This window comes from Petaurus breviceps, unplaced genomic scaffold, assembly GCF_028583685.1.
Source record: "Petaurus breviceps papuanus isolate PSGF00001 unplaced genomic scaffold, PetGlider_PUasm1.0 140, whole genome shotgun sequence".
In the NCBI taxonomy this organism is placed as follows: Eukaryota; Metazoa; Chordata; class Mammalia; order Diprotodontia; family Petauridae; genus Petaurus; species Petaurus breviceps.
In genome coordinates, this window is record NW_027185698.1 from 51,946,991 (window position 1) to 51,963,854 (window position 16,864).

Here is a 16,864-nt window from a genome sequence, read left to right on the forward strand (position 1 = left end):
AATCGCAAAAAGAAAACTCCTAGGAATATTATAGCCAGGTTCTGGAATTCCCAGATTAAGGACAGAATATTACAAGCAGCCAAGAAGAAACAATTTGAATATTGTGGAAACACAATCAGGATAACCCAGGATCTGGCAGCTTCTACACTGAGGGATCCAAGGGCTTGGAATATGATATTCCGGAGGTCAAAGGAGCTGGGATTAAAACCAAGAGTCACCTACCCAGCAAAACTGAGTATCATGTTTCAGGGGGGAAATATGGTTATTCAGTGGAATAGAGGACTTTCAAGCATTCTTGCTGAAAAAGCCAGAGTTGAATAGAAAATTTGACATTCAGATACAAGAAGCAAGAGAAGCATGAGAAGGTAAACAGGGAAAAGAAATCATAAGGAACTTATCAAAATTGAACTATTTTTTTTTAAAGCAATTGGGGTTGAGTGGCTTGCTCGGGGTTACATGGCCAGTTGTTGTTTCTGGGTGTGGTGCTGGGTGTCTGGGCCCGGATGTGATCCGGGTCGTCCCGGCACTGGGGCCGGTGCTCTTGCTTGCTGAGCCACCTGGCCAAAGTTGAACTATTAACATTCCTACATGGAAAAACAATAATTGTAACTTATGAAACGTTTCTCAGTAGTTGAAGGGATTAGAGATATATATGTGTATGTATATATATATATGTCTTTATATGAGGGTATGCGGGCATATGAATACATATGTGAATGTGTGTATATACGTTTACAGGTATACATAGATAGAGGGCATGGGACCAATTTAACAGGAAGGGATTATACTTAAAAGGTGAAATTAAGAGGTTAGAGGAATATAATGAGAGGAGATGGGGAGAGACAGAGTGGGGCAACTATCTCATACAGAAGAGGCAGGGGAAAATGGTTACAATGGAGGGGAAGAATAGGAAGGCAAAAGGGAATGGGTCAACCTTATTCCTATTGAATCTGGCTTGAGGAGGGAGGGAAATACACACTAAATAGGGGATCTCACCCTCCAGGAGAAGGTGGGGGGAAGGGGATGTGAGGGGGGATGATGGAAGGGAGGACAGGCTGGGGGGGAGGGAAGTTGGAAGCACTCACTTTTGAAAAGGGACAGGATCAAAGTAGAGAATAGAACAAGTGGGAGGTGGGATAGGAGGGAGGGAAATATAGTCAGTCTTTTACAATACATCTACTATGTTATTGTTTTGCATTAGCCACACATGTACAACCTATACTGAACTGCTTGTCTCCCCAGTGGGGGTGGGTGGCAGGGGGGGAAGGGAATGAATCTGGAATTGAACGTTTTAAAATCAAATATTCAAATATATGTATATATATATATTAAAAAAAAAGATAAACTCTATATTGGAGAGGGGAAGTGTAGCAAATTGTCATAATATCAGAGACTTAGAATTAATAGGAACAATAAGTATTAAGTCCAATCCTCTTGTTTTTCATATGAGGAAACTGAGGAAGAGAGAGTTTAAGTAACACGCTTAGACCCACACAACTAGTATGTGGGATGAAATATAAGCCTATGCCTTCCTGAATTCAAATTCAATGCCCTATCTACCATGCCATGCTGCCTGTAAGCCAGTTGGACTAGAGCAGGGGTAGGAAACCTACAGCCTCAAGGCCACTGTGACCCTCTAGGTCCTCAAGTGCAGCCTTTTGACTGAATCACTTTGACAGAAGTGAAGTTTGGATTGAGTCAAAGGGCCATATGTGACCTCAAGGCCACAAGTTCCCCATCTCTGGACTAGAATATATTATTTGGAAGGGAGTTTTAGGAAAAAAGACAGAAAACATAGGGTAATGTTGAGTTGCAGAGGCCTTTCAATGACACTTTCCTTGTGAAGAAACAAGGAGTCACTGGAGATTTTTGAGTTATGCTCGGATCTAGGAATGTTAAAAAAAAATTTATTCTGGAAGCACTGTGAAGGATGGATTGATGAGGAGGAGAGTGAAAATGGTCAACTGCAAGACAATTATCTTAAAATTCCAAATGAGAGGTAATGAGGGCCTGATCCACGGCAGTGGTAATCAAAAGAGAGAAAACAAATGTGAGGGATATTGAATCAATGGCAAAGCCATAACTAAGAATGACATAATAGAACAAGTACTGTAAGCCATACCAAGGGCAAGTAACAGCCCTCTGTTTAGGGAAGAAAGAATACAGTCCCATGATGGGAAAGATAGAGATCCCAACATTTCATAATAGGGCTACTTCTTGAGTAGCTGTCCAGGGGGAGAACAGTGACAGAGGATCTTACCCCAGCCTACATCCAGGAAGTTCTATTTTATCTAATCTTGCAACTAATTGCTAAACTCTGTTGTTTCTATGTGACTGAAAGACAGTGTTGTTGACACCCTCTAAATTTTGTGTACTCACCCCACCCCAGATAGAATAGAGAGAATCTAGTAGCTAATGAAATGTGAGAAGGGAAAAAGGAGAGTTAAAGTAACTTCAAGATTAAATGAATGGGAGATGATGCCAGAGACAGAAATAATAAAGAAAATCCATTTTGAAGGAGAAAGATAGTAAAGTAGGTTTGAAGTATATTCAGTTATATTTGGCAGTGGGATATCTAGGTGGAGATGTCTCATGGCACTTGGAATTGCAAGACTAAATGAAACTCAGAAGATCAGAATCACTTATAAAAATTTGATAGTCATCTGTATAGATGTGTTATTTGAAGTCTCAGGAGTAGTAAAATCATCAGAATGTAGATAGAAGATAAGAGGGTGAGGGATGGATTCTTAGAAAACACCCAAATTAAAGGGTGAGGAAGATGATGATGATCCAGAAAAGGAAATCAAGAAAGAATGACTAGAGAGGTATCTAGAAAACCGGGAAACTGTAATATCCCTGAAGCCAAAGAAGGAAAAGGTAGATCAAAGGGTCATCAACAGATAATGTAGCTAATTCACAAACTTCAGTTGTGACATACACACATAGTTACAGAACGTTAGAATGGAAGAGACCTTAGAAATTTCTAGTACAACAACCTTATTTTATTGCAAGGGATCTTGCTAATAACTTAATTGAAAAGGAAGGTAAAAAATATAACATCGGAAATCAATGTATTCCTAACTACTGCTGCAGAAAATGTCCAAAAACTTTTAAAACTAATTGCTAAATTATTATATTAATTTTCCATTGAGCCTCTAAATTAAATACATTTTATTCTGGATGGACATATTGAGAATAAAAAATTCCTATATGCTCTGTGAGGCACAAAAGCATAATTTGGAGCCTGCCTTCCCTCTAATTTCTGTAGGTCGCAACCTCCAACCATACAAACTCTTTGACCCCACCAAAAGAGACACTACAACTTGGGTCTCTACAAAACATTGGCTTTATTACCCATTTCAATAGTGTTGTGAATCCAGGGAAGCACCTTGGTCAGATCTGTAAAGACCCCTGGAGTTCCTCTGTAACTGGCAATTTTCTGGCAGTTGTGCCTCCAGCTTCGAGCACATCCCATCCCCCAGGAAGTCACACCAGCTAGCGTCCAGGCCCCGTGCTTATTCCTGCACATCAGGGAGCCCCCTGAATCACCCTATAGGGAGAGAAAATCTGTTGTCATCAATTTCAGCATCAGTACCCAGCAGAACTTCCATTCATTGCCTTCGGAATTCTATAAGAGTAACCAGGGGGGTGGCTATGTGTTGCAGTGAGTAAGAGTGCCAGCCCCGGATTCGGGAGGACCCAGGATTGGGTCCAGCCTCAGATAATTAACACACACACACACACAAAACTGGCTTGTAACCTTGGGCAAGTTATTTAACCCCAATTGCTTTAGAAAAAAAAAAAAGAGTAACCAGGAAATTTCCTTCAACTCTGGGTTAAATAAGTTCTGGGAAATGGGGATAGCAAAAATGAAATACCCAGATAGTCCTCAAAACTTATTATAGCCTAAAGTTTCACCCTCTTTTTTCCCTCTAATTGTTTCTTCAGTCATCAGGAAGGAATAAATCTTCCTAAGTAAAGTTTCTCTGTTTCTCCCTTCCCAGATCCCATGACTGAAACTCAAGAAACAAGAAAATCATGCTAAGGTTACTAGCTCAGGGTTTAGGACTAGAGCTGGTCAGATTAGGTGCTTGATAAATGTTTGTTGACTTGTCAATAAGAGACCAAGAGAATAGCAGGCAATGACCAGGGTAATCCACAAGTACTGAATAAGTCAGTCACCAAATAAGAGAGCTGGTCAGTCCATGCATGGGAGGAGAATTCTCTAGCTATTAAATGTTATCCTATAGCTGGGGGTTGAATAATCCCTCTTAGCTCCCATCACTTGGCACCTGAGAGAAAGAGATTAAATCATTAATCCAAATGTGTTTTTGATTTATCTTTGCAAGCTCTGATTTAACCCCCTAGAGTCACCAGCCTCCAATTCCAGCCCTTCTGCCCTCCAGGGTCATCATGAAGAGTTGGTGAACCCATCTCTCCCACAGGAAAATAAACCAGAATGGTTTATTTTAGCCTATTATCAAGTCAGGCTCTGCTTTCTCCTACAAACCTGACATGCATCCTTTCCCCCATCTGGAAAGCCAGCACAGAGAAGTGTATTGCCTTTGACAGGCCTCTTTAAAGTTAACAGCATAGCTGCACACTTCCTCTTGGTCAGAATGGGCAAGTCCACTTGATGCAAGACTTGAGGGAGGCGACCATCTGGGAAAACAAACCAAAGGGGAAATATAATGGAGCATGGAGTCCCATAGTCTCTTGCACATAGAGATTGCCAGACCCAGGTTCCCAGGGCTCAGGTTCAAGTGTTTGTTGTATTGAGATGTTGGTGGATCCCTTGGGATGGGATGGGGGCTCCTTACTCTCTTCCAGACGACCCCAGCCTGCGGTGGTGCAGATGAATCCTGGATGAAAAGTTTCCCCCTGTTTGGGAAGGCACACAGGCCCAACAAATTGGCCTGTAGAAATGATAAAACGAACTTGTCCAAACCTGGAGAGGACACCCAAGCCTTGGCCTCCCTGGCAGGACACACAAATGTAGCTGTATTTTTTACTGAGCAGCCAGGGTCTCTTAGATTTGCTTTGACTCCTAAACTTTGTTCTGATACTCCTTTGGCAAGCATCCTTCCCAAGCCCATAATTCTCATAAGAGTGACAGAAAAGCTGACAGGGGAAGCACCTCTTAGGCAGGGGTGGGGAACCTGAGGCCTCAAGGCCTTCTAGGTCCTTAGGTGTAGCCTTTTGACAGAGTCCAAGTTTTACAAAACAAATCCTTTTATTAAGGACATTTGTTCTGTAAAGTTTGGATTCAGGGCTGCACTTGAGGGCTTAGAGGCCTCATGTGGCCTTGAGGCTGCATGTTCTCCATCCCTGTTCCAGAGAAACATGAGAATCAAGGAAAGCCTTGGTTCTCTTCTCCTTTACCTTCTATAAACATAGGACTGAATGTAGAATTATCAGCGATGATAATGACCATTGCCCAGAATGCCTCAACCCAACCTTCAGGTCATACCCAGACCAGAAATTAGATCAGGCTTCACAGACCAAGAACAATAGCTTTAGAGGGTACTCTTGAACTAGACTATCAAAGCACAAGCTGGCCTGACCCAAGGAAGCCAAGGGCATGGCAGCCTGGAGTCTCTCTGGCCTCAGATGGTTACCAAACTTGAATGTGCCATTCATCTTCAAGAGGGCAATGTCGTAGTTCATTGGTTTTCTGACTGTGAAATATGGGTGTCTGATGATAGTATCCACAGAAAGGGTCTGCTCTCCTTGCTCTACCAGATTCACATCATGTTCTCCTGCAGTAACATTCAGAAAAGTTTTCATATCCCTATAGAGAAGAAAGGTAGTTTAGGGAAAACAAGGGAACAAGCAACCACAGAGATCCAACGGGCCTCAGGTAGTGAATAGTGATTCACCAGTACTAACTAAATATCTGTGTGTGAAGGTATCTGTACCCATCTGTAATGGGAATACAAATTTGGAAGATCTTCCCTGCCCCTAGGCTAAAATGCACCTGAAGCCTGAGGAGGGAGGCTTGTTTTTCAGTAGATACTTTTTTGATTGGCCAGTGGGTCAATAAGGTTGTTACATTCTCTGAGCCCAAATCAGGATTAGCAGCTCAAGGAATACATGTATTGGCTGGAGTAATCAATTCTAATTATCAAGGAGAAATTGTTGTAACATTCCAGAATTTAAGTGAAAAGCCCATACAGATTCACAAGAATGATAGGATAGTTCAAGTGATTATTGTTCCTTGTAAAACAATGCCACTTGTAAAAACTGACCCTCCTTCCAAAATAACTGTCACAGGAACTGAAGGATTTGGTTCTACTGATAGAATAAAATCAGGAGCTAAAGTATGGGTAAAACGGAAGCCAGATGATCTTCCAAAGGCTGCAGAGATTATAGCATATGGGAGGGATAACACTGTAACTATTGTTTATTCTGGAGAAGATGATTACAAAATTGTACCCTTAACTCATTTATTCTACCGTGAGTGAGGCTACGATAGTCTGGTTATTGTCTCTTTGCTTTTTCTTGATTTTTTGTTTGTTCACCTTGTTTGTTAGATTTGTTTCCACAGGCTTGGTACCCTCCATCTGTAGATGCCTGATAGCTTAAGCTGGATGTCACCCCCTGTCTGCAACTGTGATGTGTCACCCTTGGACCTGGCATCAAGCATATTAAGAACTGACCTCTCAAATGGGACCCCTTAGGACAGGGACAGCTCTACATCCGATTTCAGCAGCAAGTAGCCATAGAAGAAGAGATCTTCACCCCTTACCACAAGATTTTGGGGCCCCATTTGTTCGGGGTGGGGGGAATGATGGGGAGCTTGTGCTCAAGCGCCACCCTAAAATATGGTTTTCTGTGTTTATTGTGTGCTATTCTTGTTATATTGTTGTGAAATTTTGTTGACACCAGTTATTCCTACTGTATTTTTGTCAAGTAAGGGACATGAAAGATCTTGGGGCCGAATGTAAGGGTTATGGGATTTAAAGATCTTCCATGCCCCGTTGGATTTGCTGATGTAGCAGGAAGGGGCGGAGCAAGAGGAAGCGGAAGCCAAGCTAGCGTTCTTGCGTTGGCTGGCGGTGGTGGTGATGGCGGCAGCAGCAGAGGCAGTGGCAGCGCGAAGCCCTTTTTGAGTTAGGACTGCTAAGGACTTTCTGCTAAGGACTCCTGCTGAGGATTGCCAGGGGCCGGAGCTGCTGGGAGCACGCTTCCAGGACGCTGGGTGGTTGCTGTGTGTGGGGAGAGGAGGACCTTTGCCTGAGGTAGCCTGTTCTGTTTTAAAGGCTTGAAAATGTGGGTGCTTTCTACTTTATCTACCTGTGCCAATATCATAACTACTCTGATGGCTTTCACTTTCTGGTTTTGGGACTCAGTCTTTTGGTATCTTAATAAATTTTCTAGTTTATTTCCTCATATGGCAAACATGACGTATTTTGTAATGGATAATTATATCAGCATATTTGTAATCTCTATAGGCATTGTGAATATGGCATTGCTGATACACCATCAGAGAGGGAACACCTCCTCTGTCTCAATGTAGAGATTACAATGTGCCCTATAACCAATTCAAGAGTCCCATTAGTACAACATCCTGCCTCCGACTTTCAACACCAAAGTACTCGATTTCTGGCCATGAATCACATGACAAAAGGGGAAATATTAGCTGGCCTCCAACCATGTGACTGTCCATTCTTACTTATGCATGACACAGTGAGCAGCCGTGATCACCCATTGGGCAGAGATGATAGTTCCTCCACAGAAGTGCTTTTCTCTTCGTTTCAGAGACACCTGAAGGACAAAAACCTTAGATAACAACAATGTCTTTTGTTTGAGAATACTTCACAGGCTACAGAGTCTTCTCCCTAATGTCATTTGATTTTCATAATCGTACTATAAATTGGGAAGAGAACGAAGGGGTCCCTAGCCCGATTATATAAATGAGAATCCCAGTTCTCAGAAAGGTAAGGTGATTTGACCAAAGCCACACGGCCACGAAATGGTTTTGCAAACAATTTTCAAAACCATAGAAAATCTTTTTCAAACCATAGAGTAAAGGGTTTAGAGGTAGAAGAAACCTTAGAGCCCATCTAGTCCAATTCCATTTTAAAGATGAGGACACTGAGGCCTAGAGACGTTATAGGGCTTGCCCAAGATAACACAAGTAGTTAGTGACAGAGACAGGATCAGAATCCAGGTTCTCTGACTCCTAACAAAAGTACTCTTTTCCCATGCTGTCTCCCTGGTATCTAACTTCTCCACCATGCCATGCTTACATGTCAAAAGAGGTAGAGTGAACACAGGACATCCAAGAAGTCCTCAAACCTAAAAACCCAGAAACTAAATAGGCCCAAAAATAGTGACCCAGAATTCATAGTAGTTACGAGGACTGAACATCAAGAAGCTATTGGATCTCAGATAAAACTCCTTTGGTCTTTAAAGCCCCTTACAATCTGACTCCATGTCTACTTCTCTTTTTTTCTTTTGGGGGGTGGGATGGGTGTGGGGAAGAGGCAATCAGGGTTAAGTGACTTGCCCAGGATCACACAACTAGTGAATGTCTTAGGATGGATTTGAAGCCAGATCCTCCTAACTCCAAGGCCAGTGCTCTAGTCACTGTACCACCTAGCCACCCTAACCTTTCAAGACTTTTGTCACATTACTCTCCCTCTTAGAATCTATATTCTGCCAAAGTGGTCTTCCTGTTGCTCACTGTGCATGACATTCTATCTCCTGCTTTCACGATTTTGCTCAGGCTATCTCCTGAAATGTTATCCACTTTCATAATCTCTAGGCTTTGTCTGGGTTTAGTTCAAGGGCCTTTCTTGATTCTCCCCTCACTGTTAGTGCTCTCCACCTCCTTCTCCCCAAAATTACTTTTATTTACTTTAAGTCTATATTTCACGTACATATCCCCATAGTAGGATGTAAGGTCCTTGAACATAGGAAGAATTTTGTTTCTTTTAGCAGCTGGCATAATGCCTTGCATATAGGAAGTACATGGAAAAACCAGGAATTGTGGGCTAGAGTATGTCAGATACCTCCCCACTCCTAGGCTGGGGTCTGCTAACATAACCATGCTCAGCACTGGTTTCCAGAACTTTAAAGTTTCCATAGTGTCATTTCCATTACCATATTAGATAGTCCCCTGCCCATCCAACACCTTCTGGAAATTCAGCCTGACCCCGGTTTGTAACTTATCTATATCTCTCATTAGATCTCCCTGGCTTCAAGGGGAATTAGTAAATATGAACCTATTCTCTTGGATGTAAAAACCAATCTGGTGGCTCTGACAAAAAGCACTTTTTAAACCATGTTTGGAATTTCCCACCATTTCCTTGCTCTACCGGATTCACATCATGTTCTCCTGCAGTAACATTCAGAAAAGTTTTCATATCCCTATAGACAAGAAAGGTAGTTTCAGATTTAGAAAAAAAAAAACACAGCAACATGCAAGAAACCTAGCAACATCATGTTTGTGTTTTGGAGGGGAAAAAATTGGAAAATACTAAGGTTTCAATATTTGGAAAATATTAGAGGACCTATGAAAAAAAAATCCAGAAGAAAAACAAACGCTTTTGCTGCTCCTCCAAGATCACCCCAGATTTCATTATTTCTCCAACTCTTGATTACTTGATGCCAAAAACCCTACTCTCATCCCATCCCCTTCATTACCCTACTTTCTACAATACTCCTTTGAGTGAAAAGCAATTCCTAAGTGTTCTAGCATACATTTGTGTTTTAGAATATGAGTTTATAGGTCCCATTAGGTATACCCATGTTTGCTCTGAAATGGAATTAGAAAACAATTTAAATATGTATGAAAGCATGTTTCCCTATTTTCTGGATATATAGAAAAAAGTAGATGGGAACACAGGGAGGGACTCAAAATGTGGAAAAGACGTGTCTACATGGGACAATAGCTAGTCCTCTATAGCTTAGGAGTGATCTCATTGCATTAAAGTTCTTCCATATCATGGAGAATGAAAATAAAGGGCAAAAATTGCCTTTGTAAAGTTTAGATGCCACAATGGAGTATAAACTTTAAACTTAAGCTCTATAGAAGGCCAAAACAGCAATTCATGATGAGCAGCATGAAAGTACATAAATGAAAGGACTAGGACCATATATTAAATCTACAATCTAACAAGAAGGTACCTGCTGAGTTTGTACAGTCAGGGGGATCAGGAATTTGAAGCACAGGAGTTCAGTTTTGCTTTGTGTTCCCATAGAAACTATTTAAGACCTCTGCATACCTATTATTACCAAGGGAATAAGATCATCCATTTAATCCATCTAATTTCCATCTAATTTCTCTTTTTCTGGAATATGTGTGTTTAGAATTTTTGCTACATTATTGTCCTGACAATGAGCGTGATTAATATTTTTATTAGAAAATTACAAAATTTACTCTAAATATATAAATTTACTTGATTATGATTTGATGATGTTTTGGAGGTTGTTTCTTTCATTGGGAAGATATGTCCATTTTTATAATGCAATCCAACAAGGAAATAATTTCAGATATATTTAAATGTCAACAAACATGTATTAAGTGAAAAGTACTATATTTCAGAAGATGCAAAAATAAATAAGTCACTTGTCCTAGCAGAGTTCACAGTGTGTCAGGGCTATATGATAGACACAAATGACAGCATGCTACAGGGGAAAGAATGCTAGGCTGGAAGTCAGCAGACCTGGGTTCAAATTCTGGTTCTGCCATTGGCTACTTGTGTGACCATGAGCAAGTGATTTAACCTTTCTGGGTTTCAGTTTCCTCATCCATGAAATGGAATTTTGGAGTAGGTAACCTGTAAGGTTCTTTTGGCTCAAAATCTTTAATTCTAGGATCCTATAAATTCAAAATAGTGCATGAAAAACTATATGGGAAAGATGTAAACCAAACACTAGTCAAATTCTGAAGCAGGAAATGCCCCTGACAAAGGGCATCAGAGAAGGTTTCATGAAGGAGAAGGCATTTGAGATCATTCTTAAAGAATGGACTGAGTAAACATGTGGAAATAGGATCAGTGAGAGAGTTGGAGAGGATAGTCCAGTTATAGGAACCAAGAAGACTAAAGGCACAACAGAAAGCATATAGAGGGGATGGCATTTCATTTTGAGCACATGTCTTTTCAGGAGTTCATCTAGTGCACACAGCAAGTAACACACACTTTAGCATGTTCTCCAAGAGTAATAAATCCCAAATTCCCTGACAGCCCCTCAAATACTGCAACCTTTTTTTTTCTAAGAGGTCATTAATTCCTGCCAAGACAGTCATGCCTAGTACTTACCTGCCATGGATATGCTCCTTTTTCAACAGGGCTTCCTCCAACAATGCGACTGAAATGGCCCAAGTAATCCCACTGCTGACTCTCAATTGCACTCCGTCCACACATGTGACCTAGGGACCCAGATCAGGGAAAGCATGAACAGGCAGTGAGCTCCCTGACATTCCAGAGTCCTGAAGAGAACCCTCCTGAACCGGAAGGTACAAAATCCCATTGACCAGTATAAGAGTATCTCTCCACTGATTACTCCACCCACTCAAAAGTAATTGCCATTTTTAGGTAAATGCCTTTGTTCCTTAGTGAATCAAACAGAACTGAGTCTGAATGGAGCCTGTACCTTAAAACAATCAAAACCATCACTCGAAAGACTTGGTTATGCTCTGAGGAATCCATATTACCTCCTTTACTGTATAGTCCCTAGTATGTTCTTTCCTTTCCACATCATAAAACACAATTTAACAGATACCTTTTCAAAAGGCATGAGTATCACAATAGTTTTTGCATATTAGGGATAGCTTCTAGAAATAGACTATGTCCAAAAAAATCACCAAACTAAAAAGGATATAGGCATCTCAAAGCTGAAATGACTTGTGTATTTCTTAAGTCTGATCCCTTCACATTGCAAATTAAGAAACTGAGAGTCAGAGGGCACTTTTCCAGGTTCACACCCAGCAGAGATGGTTCTGTACTTAATTGTTCTCTTGTCAATGAATAATAATAGATAACCAGAATTTATATAACACTTCAAGATTTGAAAAGCACTTTTATGTATCTTAATAATGTCTATTTTGACAGTTGTATTCCTGACTTAATTTCATCCAACTGACAGCTATTAAGGATTTGAAATCTATCAAAATACTCATTACTGAATCTGGAGGAAAAAAAAAAAAGGAAAATTCCGTTTTTGTATAATCTTTCCACTCTCCCCACCAAGTTAATTGGTTTGGTGTATTGTGTTTTTATATAACTTTGAGGAGTGGCATGATAATTTTTTTTAAAGCACTGAATTTGTGTCAGAGAACTAGGTTCAAATCTTCTTTTTATTACCATAGGGCCATGGGCAAATTTCAGCCCTCTGGGCACCATGAGTTGATCATTTTAGCTTTTAATTCTATGATCCTTGTCCAATAACCCTTAATAAACACATTGTCAGTTCAAAAAACAAAGCATCAGGTTGGGAGCACAAATGTCAGCAAAGGCATTTCCATATTATCAGACATTCTTAATTTATCCACATAACTTTGTCCATTTACACGGATCTCTCTTTCTTCTCCTCTAGACATTATAAAGAAATGGGAACAGACAAGGCCTGGGGGCTTTGGAAAGGAGAAAGAAATCAGGAGTTTAACTGGGGAGGGGACATTCCTTCTTTCAAGCTTCAGCTTGTTTTCTTAAAGATAGCCCCTGCTCCAGAGTGAAAAGACCACATTTTCTTAAAAACTCTTGCTCTCCAGGAGACTGTTCAGTGCATCAAACACAGAAGACATCTTCAAGTTATGAAACGGGGAAAGTAAGCACTTTTGAAATTTGATACAAGTTGAAGAACCATACTTCATGTGAGAGTCTCTGCTGTGTTGTTGTTCAGTCATTTCAGTCATTTCTGACTCTTCACATGATCCCATTTGGAGTTTTCTTGGCAAGGATATACTGGAGTGGTTTGTCATTTCCTTCTCCAGTTCATTTGACAGATGAGGAAACTGAGGCAAAATTAAGTGACTTGCCAGGGTCACGCAGCAAGTATCTGAGACCAGATTTGAAATCAGGAAGATGAGTTTTCCTGACCCCAGGCCCAGCTACATAGCCACTGATCCCCCTAACTGTCCAATCTCCCCTGTACAAACATAGAAAATGGTCTTTTACTTGCGGAAACTGAAGGTCAAACTCAATTCCCTAGACTTATTACAACAACCAAACAGCATGCCTCAGAACCTGAACATGTCCATGAAGCCTGAGTTCCAAAATCTGCCTTCTCCCCCTTTCTCCCTCCCGTTAAATAACTTCTATGTTTAACTCCTTTGGAACAGAAGACAATACTTAAACAATGACATAGACTGATCTTCTGTCACTACCATTTGAATGACTTTTTTAGAATCGGGATATACTATTTCCTGAAGTGAAACTCACTGAAGCAAAGCCAGGAAACACAATGGTTCTGGGGTCCATTCCAATCAGGAAGGAATTTTTAGGGACCTCTGTTGGCTTTTTTTAAGGGAAAAGTACCACTCAAAAAAGCTAGAGGAGATATTAAATTTCATGTTTTCTAGAGGGCTAATACATGACATTTGTCTAAGGTATTCAAATTTTTAAAAATATTGACTATTTTCCTAATTAAATGATTAATAATTATTGTAATTGAGCACTACATCCAAATGATGGAAACTGCTGTAGGTTTACTAAGAAATCTTAATAAAGTTCAGCTTGGAGTTTTCCACCCATAATTCAAATCTCAGTTAAAGAAATGCAACATAAAACAATTAAAGTCAGCAATACTCGTGCCATAAAATTTGCCCCTTGTATTCTCCCAGAGAGCTCCTGCAAAGAAATAATGAGCTCTCATCCCAGAGTCCTGCACACATTTCCAGGAAGACCCTCTCCATGAGAAGATAGTTGTAATCATGACTCATTTCAGTCCTACCTCTCAGAAGAGACTGAGATGCATAGTTTCCTGCTCCAAAAGAGACCATTCCCAGAAGTAAAATCAATTTCCAAGTTGTTCCTGACATTTTAAGGCTGAGACAACTCCCTGAAAGCTCAAGAGAGAGTAGACAGAAAAGAACCGTGGGAGAGAACAGCAATCAGCCAATTAAAATTGAGGTTACTTATTAATCCATAGATAAAAGGCTTAACCATGCACATCTAGCTCTTCTAAATTTGTCCAAGCACAGTGGCTTCTTGCTAAGATCATTATAACTGAACACACGTTGGAATCTATCTAAAAAAATAACCTACCCAAGACAAGGAGATGACTAATATTGTAACATGTCATGCTCCAGCAGCTCCACACCAACCACTCATTTGGTCACACTGACATTTCCAGTGCTATCAAGGAGAACAGTTTCTAAAGTGCTTTATTTCCAACCTTCATTTAGCATAACTGCTCCCCTGGTATGAGAAAGCTCTTGCTCCCAGGGGTTGAGTGCCCTCACTTAATGGAAGCAACTAATTCTGAGACATTTTTCGGTCTTTTTGACTGACTGGTAAAAATGTCACCAAATTATTAGAAGAGGAACAGATATGAAAAATAATTGGGGAACAAAGGAAACCTACTGTCTCCATGGCTTTGTCACTGTTCTGCTGGCTTCCAGAGCATTCCCAATCTTCCTTTATTACTTCATCATGTGGATCACTTAGATCTTCTAAGGCTTAGACTTAGAACACCCTAATTTTCCTCCTCCTCAAAAACAGTGGCTTTCATCTCAGTTCAGTTCAATTCAAGAGGTTATTAAACACCTACCAAGGAAACTCGGTTCTGGCATTAAAGGAGATATTGATTTGAATTAGTCATAGTTCCTGTCCACAAAGACTTTATAATAAGAAATAAAAGTAACAATAATGACATTGCATGGTAAGACAAAAAGGTTCCTTTGGCTAAAATATAGCACCAAATTGGGGGGGGGGGGGGAGCATGAAGATTGCTACTGAAAAAATATGCAGAGCAATGGAAAACCGGGTGCTTAAGAGGATAAAGACCTTTCCTCCTTCACTTTTGTTACAAGTCAAATCTATTTGTGTTCCAATCCTGAGAGGGTCTTTGAAATCAACTCTCTTATTCATAACCCAACTTCTACATAGCTCCTATGGAGTTTCTTTGGCAGAACCCTATGAAATTGATTTTTGTGGCACAGGACCCCCATAAAGGGTCAAATGGGAACTATAGGAAAGTTTTTTTTCTGCCAAAGTTAGAAACTTGTCTCAGAGATTGGACTATGATTCAGCCCCAAACACATGGAATCAAAAAAAGATTTGCTATTATCTAGAGGACACCACCTGGTTTTTATTCAGCAGCCCTTTACCTGGGTGTGGTAGCTCATAGCTTTTAGTATGACTAAATAACTGTCAGACTACCTGCCAGGGAGAGGCTTTCTAATCATTGTACCCTAGAAGACAGGACCTGAAGGCAGCCCCGAAAAGGCGAATCCAGAAAGTTGGCAGCAATAATCAGTGCCCAGCAGCAAACACAAGACCAGCAGAACCATGTACCCAGCAGAAAATGGAGACATGATGCACAATAGAAAATAATTGAAAGCAGTATGAAACTATCACCAGAGGACATGAGCAGCCCTGTAATATCAGATACATGATTTGCCATGGCCATTTATGTGTTCTGGTCATATAAGTTTCCTATTTGTACCTTCTGTCATGGTCTCTGATCACACAGGGTACATTCATGTGTCTTCCCTAGTCATGTATACCCTTTCCACATGTTATATAGTAACATATGGAAGTTTATATACCTTGTGTGCATAGAGGACTTTCATTATTTTATTTACTATGCTATTTGAGGAAATTGCTTTTGTTTCAATTAATATATCTCCTCACTGACTGGTTAAAAAAAAATTATAAAGGCATGGGTCAATGAGCTATGGCTTTCAGTGAATTCTAACCCTTAAAATGCCTCAAACTTGGAGCAACATTTTTAGAGTGGTAGTTTCTTAGGGACTATATAACACAATACAGTTATACGGGTTTTACTTACTTTTATATTTCACTCTCATATTGAAAATAAAGAGACATGACTCATGCTCCTGGAACTAACCTAACTCCAAAATACTGGTATCAAAGCAAAGGGTAGAGTGAGGACAAAGACACTTTTGTGGCATAACCACGTGGGGTCTTGGCCATTTCTTCCCATTTTGAACTAATTGTCCTAATACAGGACACAAAGTTCCAAAATGCCCAGAAGTTCAGACTGCCCATGAGTGGCCTGCTGTCCCCATACCTAAAAAATAAATGAGCTAATAAAATACACATTATAATCCAGGGTAAAAATAAAAAATCCCCCACATCTATGAAGAGAGCAATCCCATTGGGCGAACTGGATAAGAATGCTCCTGTAATTTGATTCAATTCCTTTTATGCCTAGTGTTCTTACCTTTTAGATTTACCATCCACTCTAGTCCTCTTGACATTCACTTTTCCCTTGGGAGGGTGTAGGAAAGAGGGGCCATGTCTGACCATCCTACATCATATATATTATCCCATTTAGTCCTCTTAACCAATCAATGGCATAGGTAAGTATTATTGCACCAGGCTATAGATGGTGTTCAATCATTTTTAGTAATGTCTGACTCATTGGGGGTTTTCTTGGCAAAGAAACTAGAGTTGTTTACGATTTCCTTTTCCAGTTCATTTTACACATATCTGAACTGAAGGAACTGAAGCAGAGTTAAGTGACTTAGCCAGGGTTACACAGCTAGTAAATATCTGAGGCCAGAATTTAACTCATGTCTTCCTGACTCCATGGCTGGCACTCTATGCACCATGCCACATTGCTGCCCAGAAGGTTCAGTTAACTTGCACACAATTATACGATTAGTATATCATGGAATCAGAACCTAAACCTAGATTTTCTGACCTCAATTCCAGTGATCCTTTCA

At 40.3% G+C, this 16,864-nt stretch overlaps 1 protein-coding gene across 1 annotated transcript in view; it reads right to left on the minus strand.

Moving 5' to 3' along the window:
• OVCH2 (ovochymase 2) overlaps positions 1–14,019 on the minus strand; it is a 49,369-nt gene extending 35,350 nt beyond the window's left edge. The window contains exons 1-7 of the mRNA XM_069073389.1: positions 13,903–14,019; positions 11,271–11,380; positions 7,676–7,767; positions 5,619–5,791; positions 4,821–4,916; positions 4,511–4,662; positions 3,355–3,550 (exon numbers count right to left, since the gene is read on the minus strand). Coding sequence (XP_068929490.1) covers positions 3,355–3,550; positions 4,511–4,662; positions 4,821–4,916; positions 5,619–5,791; positions 7,676–7,767; positions 11,271–11,380; positions 13,903–13,990 — 907 coding nt within the window. The 5' untranslated portion in view covers positions 13,991–14,019. The remainder of the gene's footprint in view (positions 1–3,354; positions 3,551–4,510; positions 4,663–4,820; positions 4,917–5,618; positions 5,792–7,675; positions 7,768–11,270; positions 11,381–13,902) is intronic.
• Positions 14,020–16,864: the final 2,845 nt, after the last annotated feature.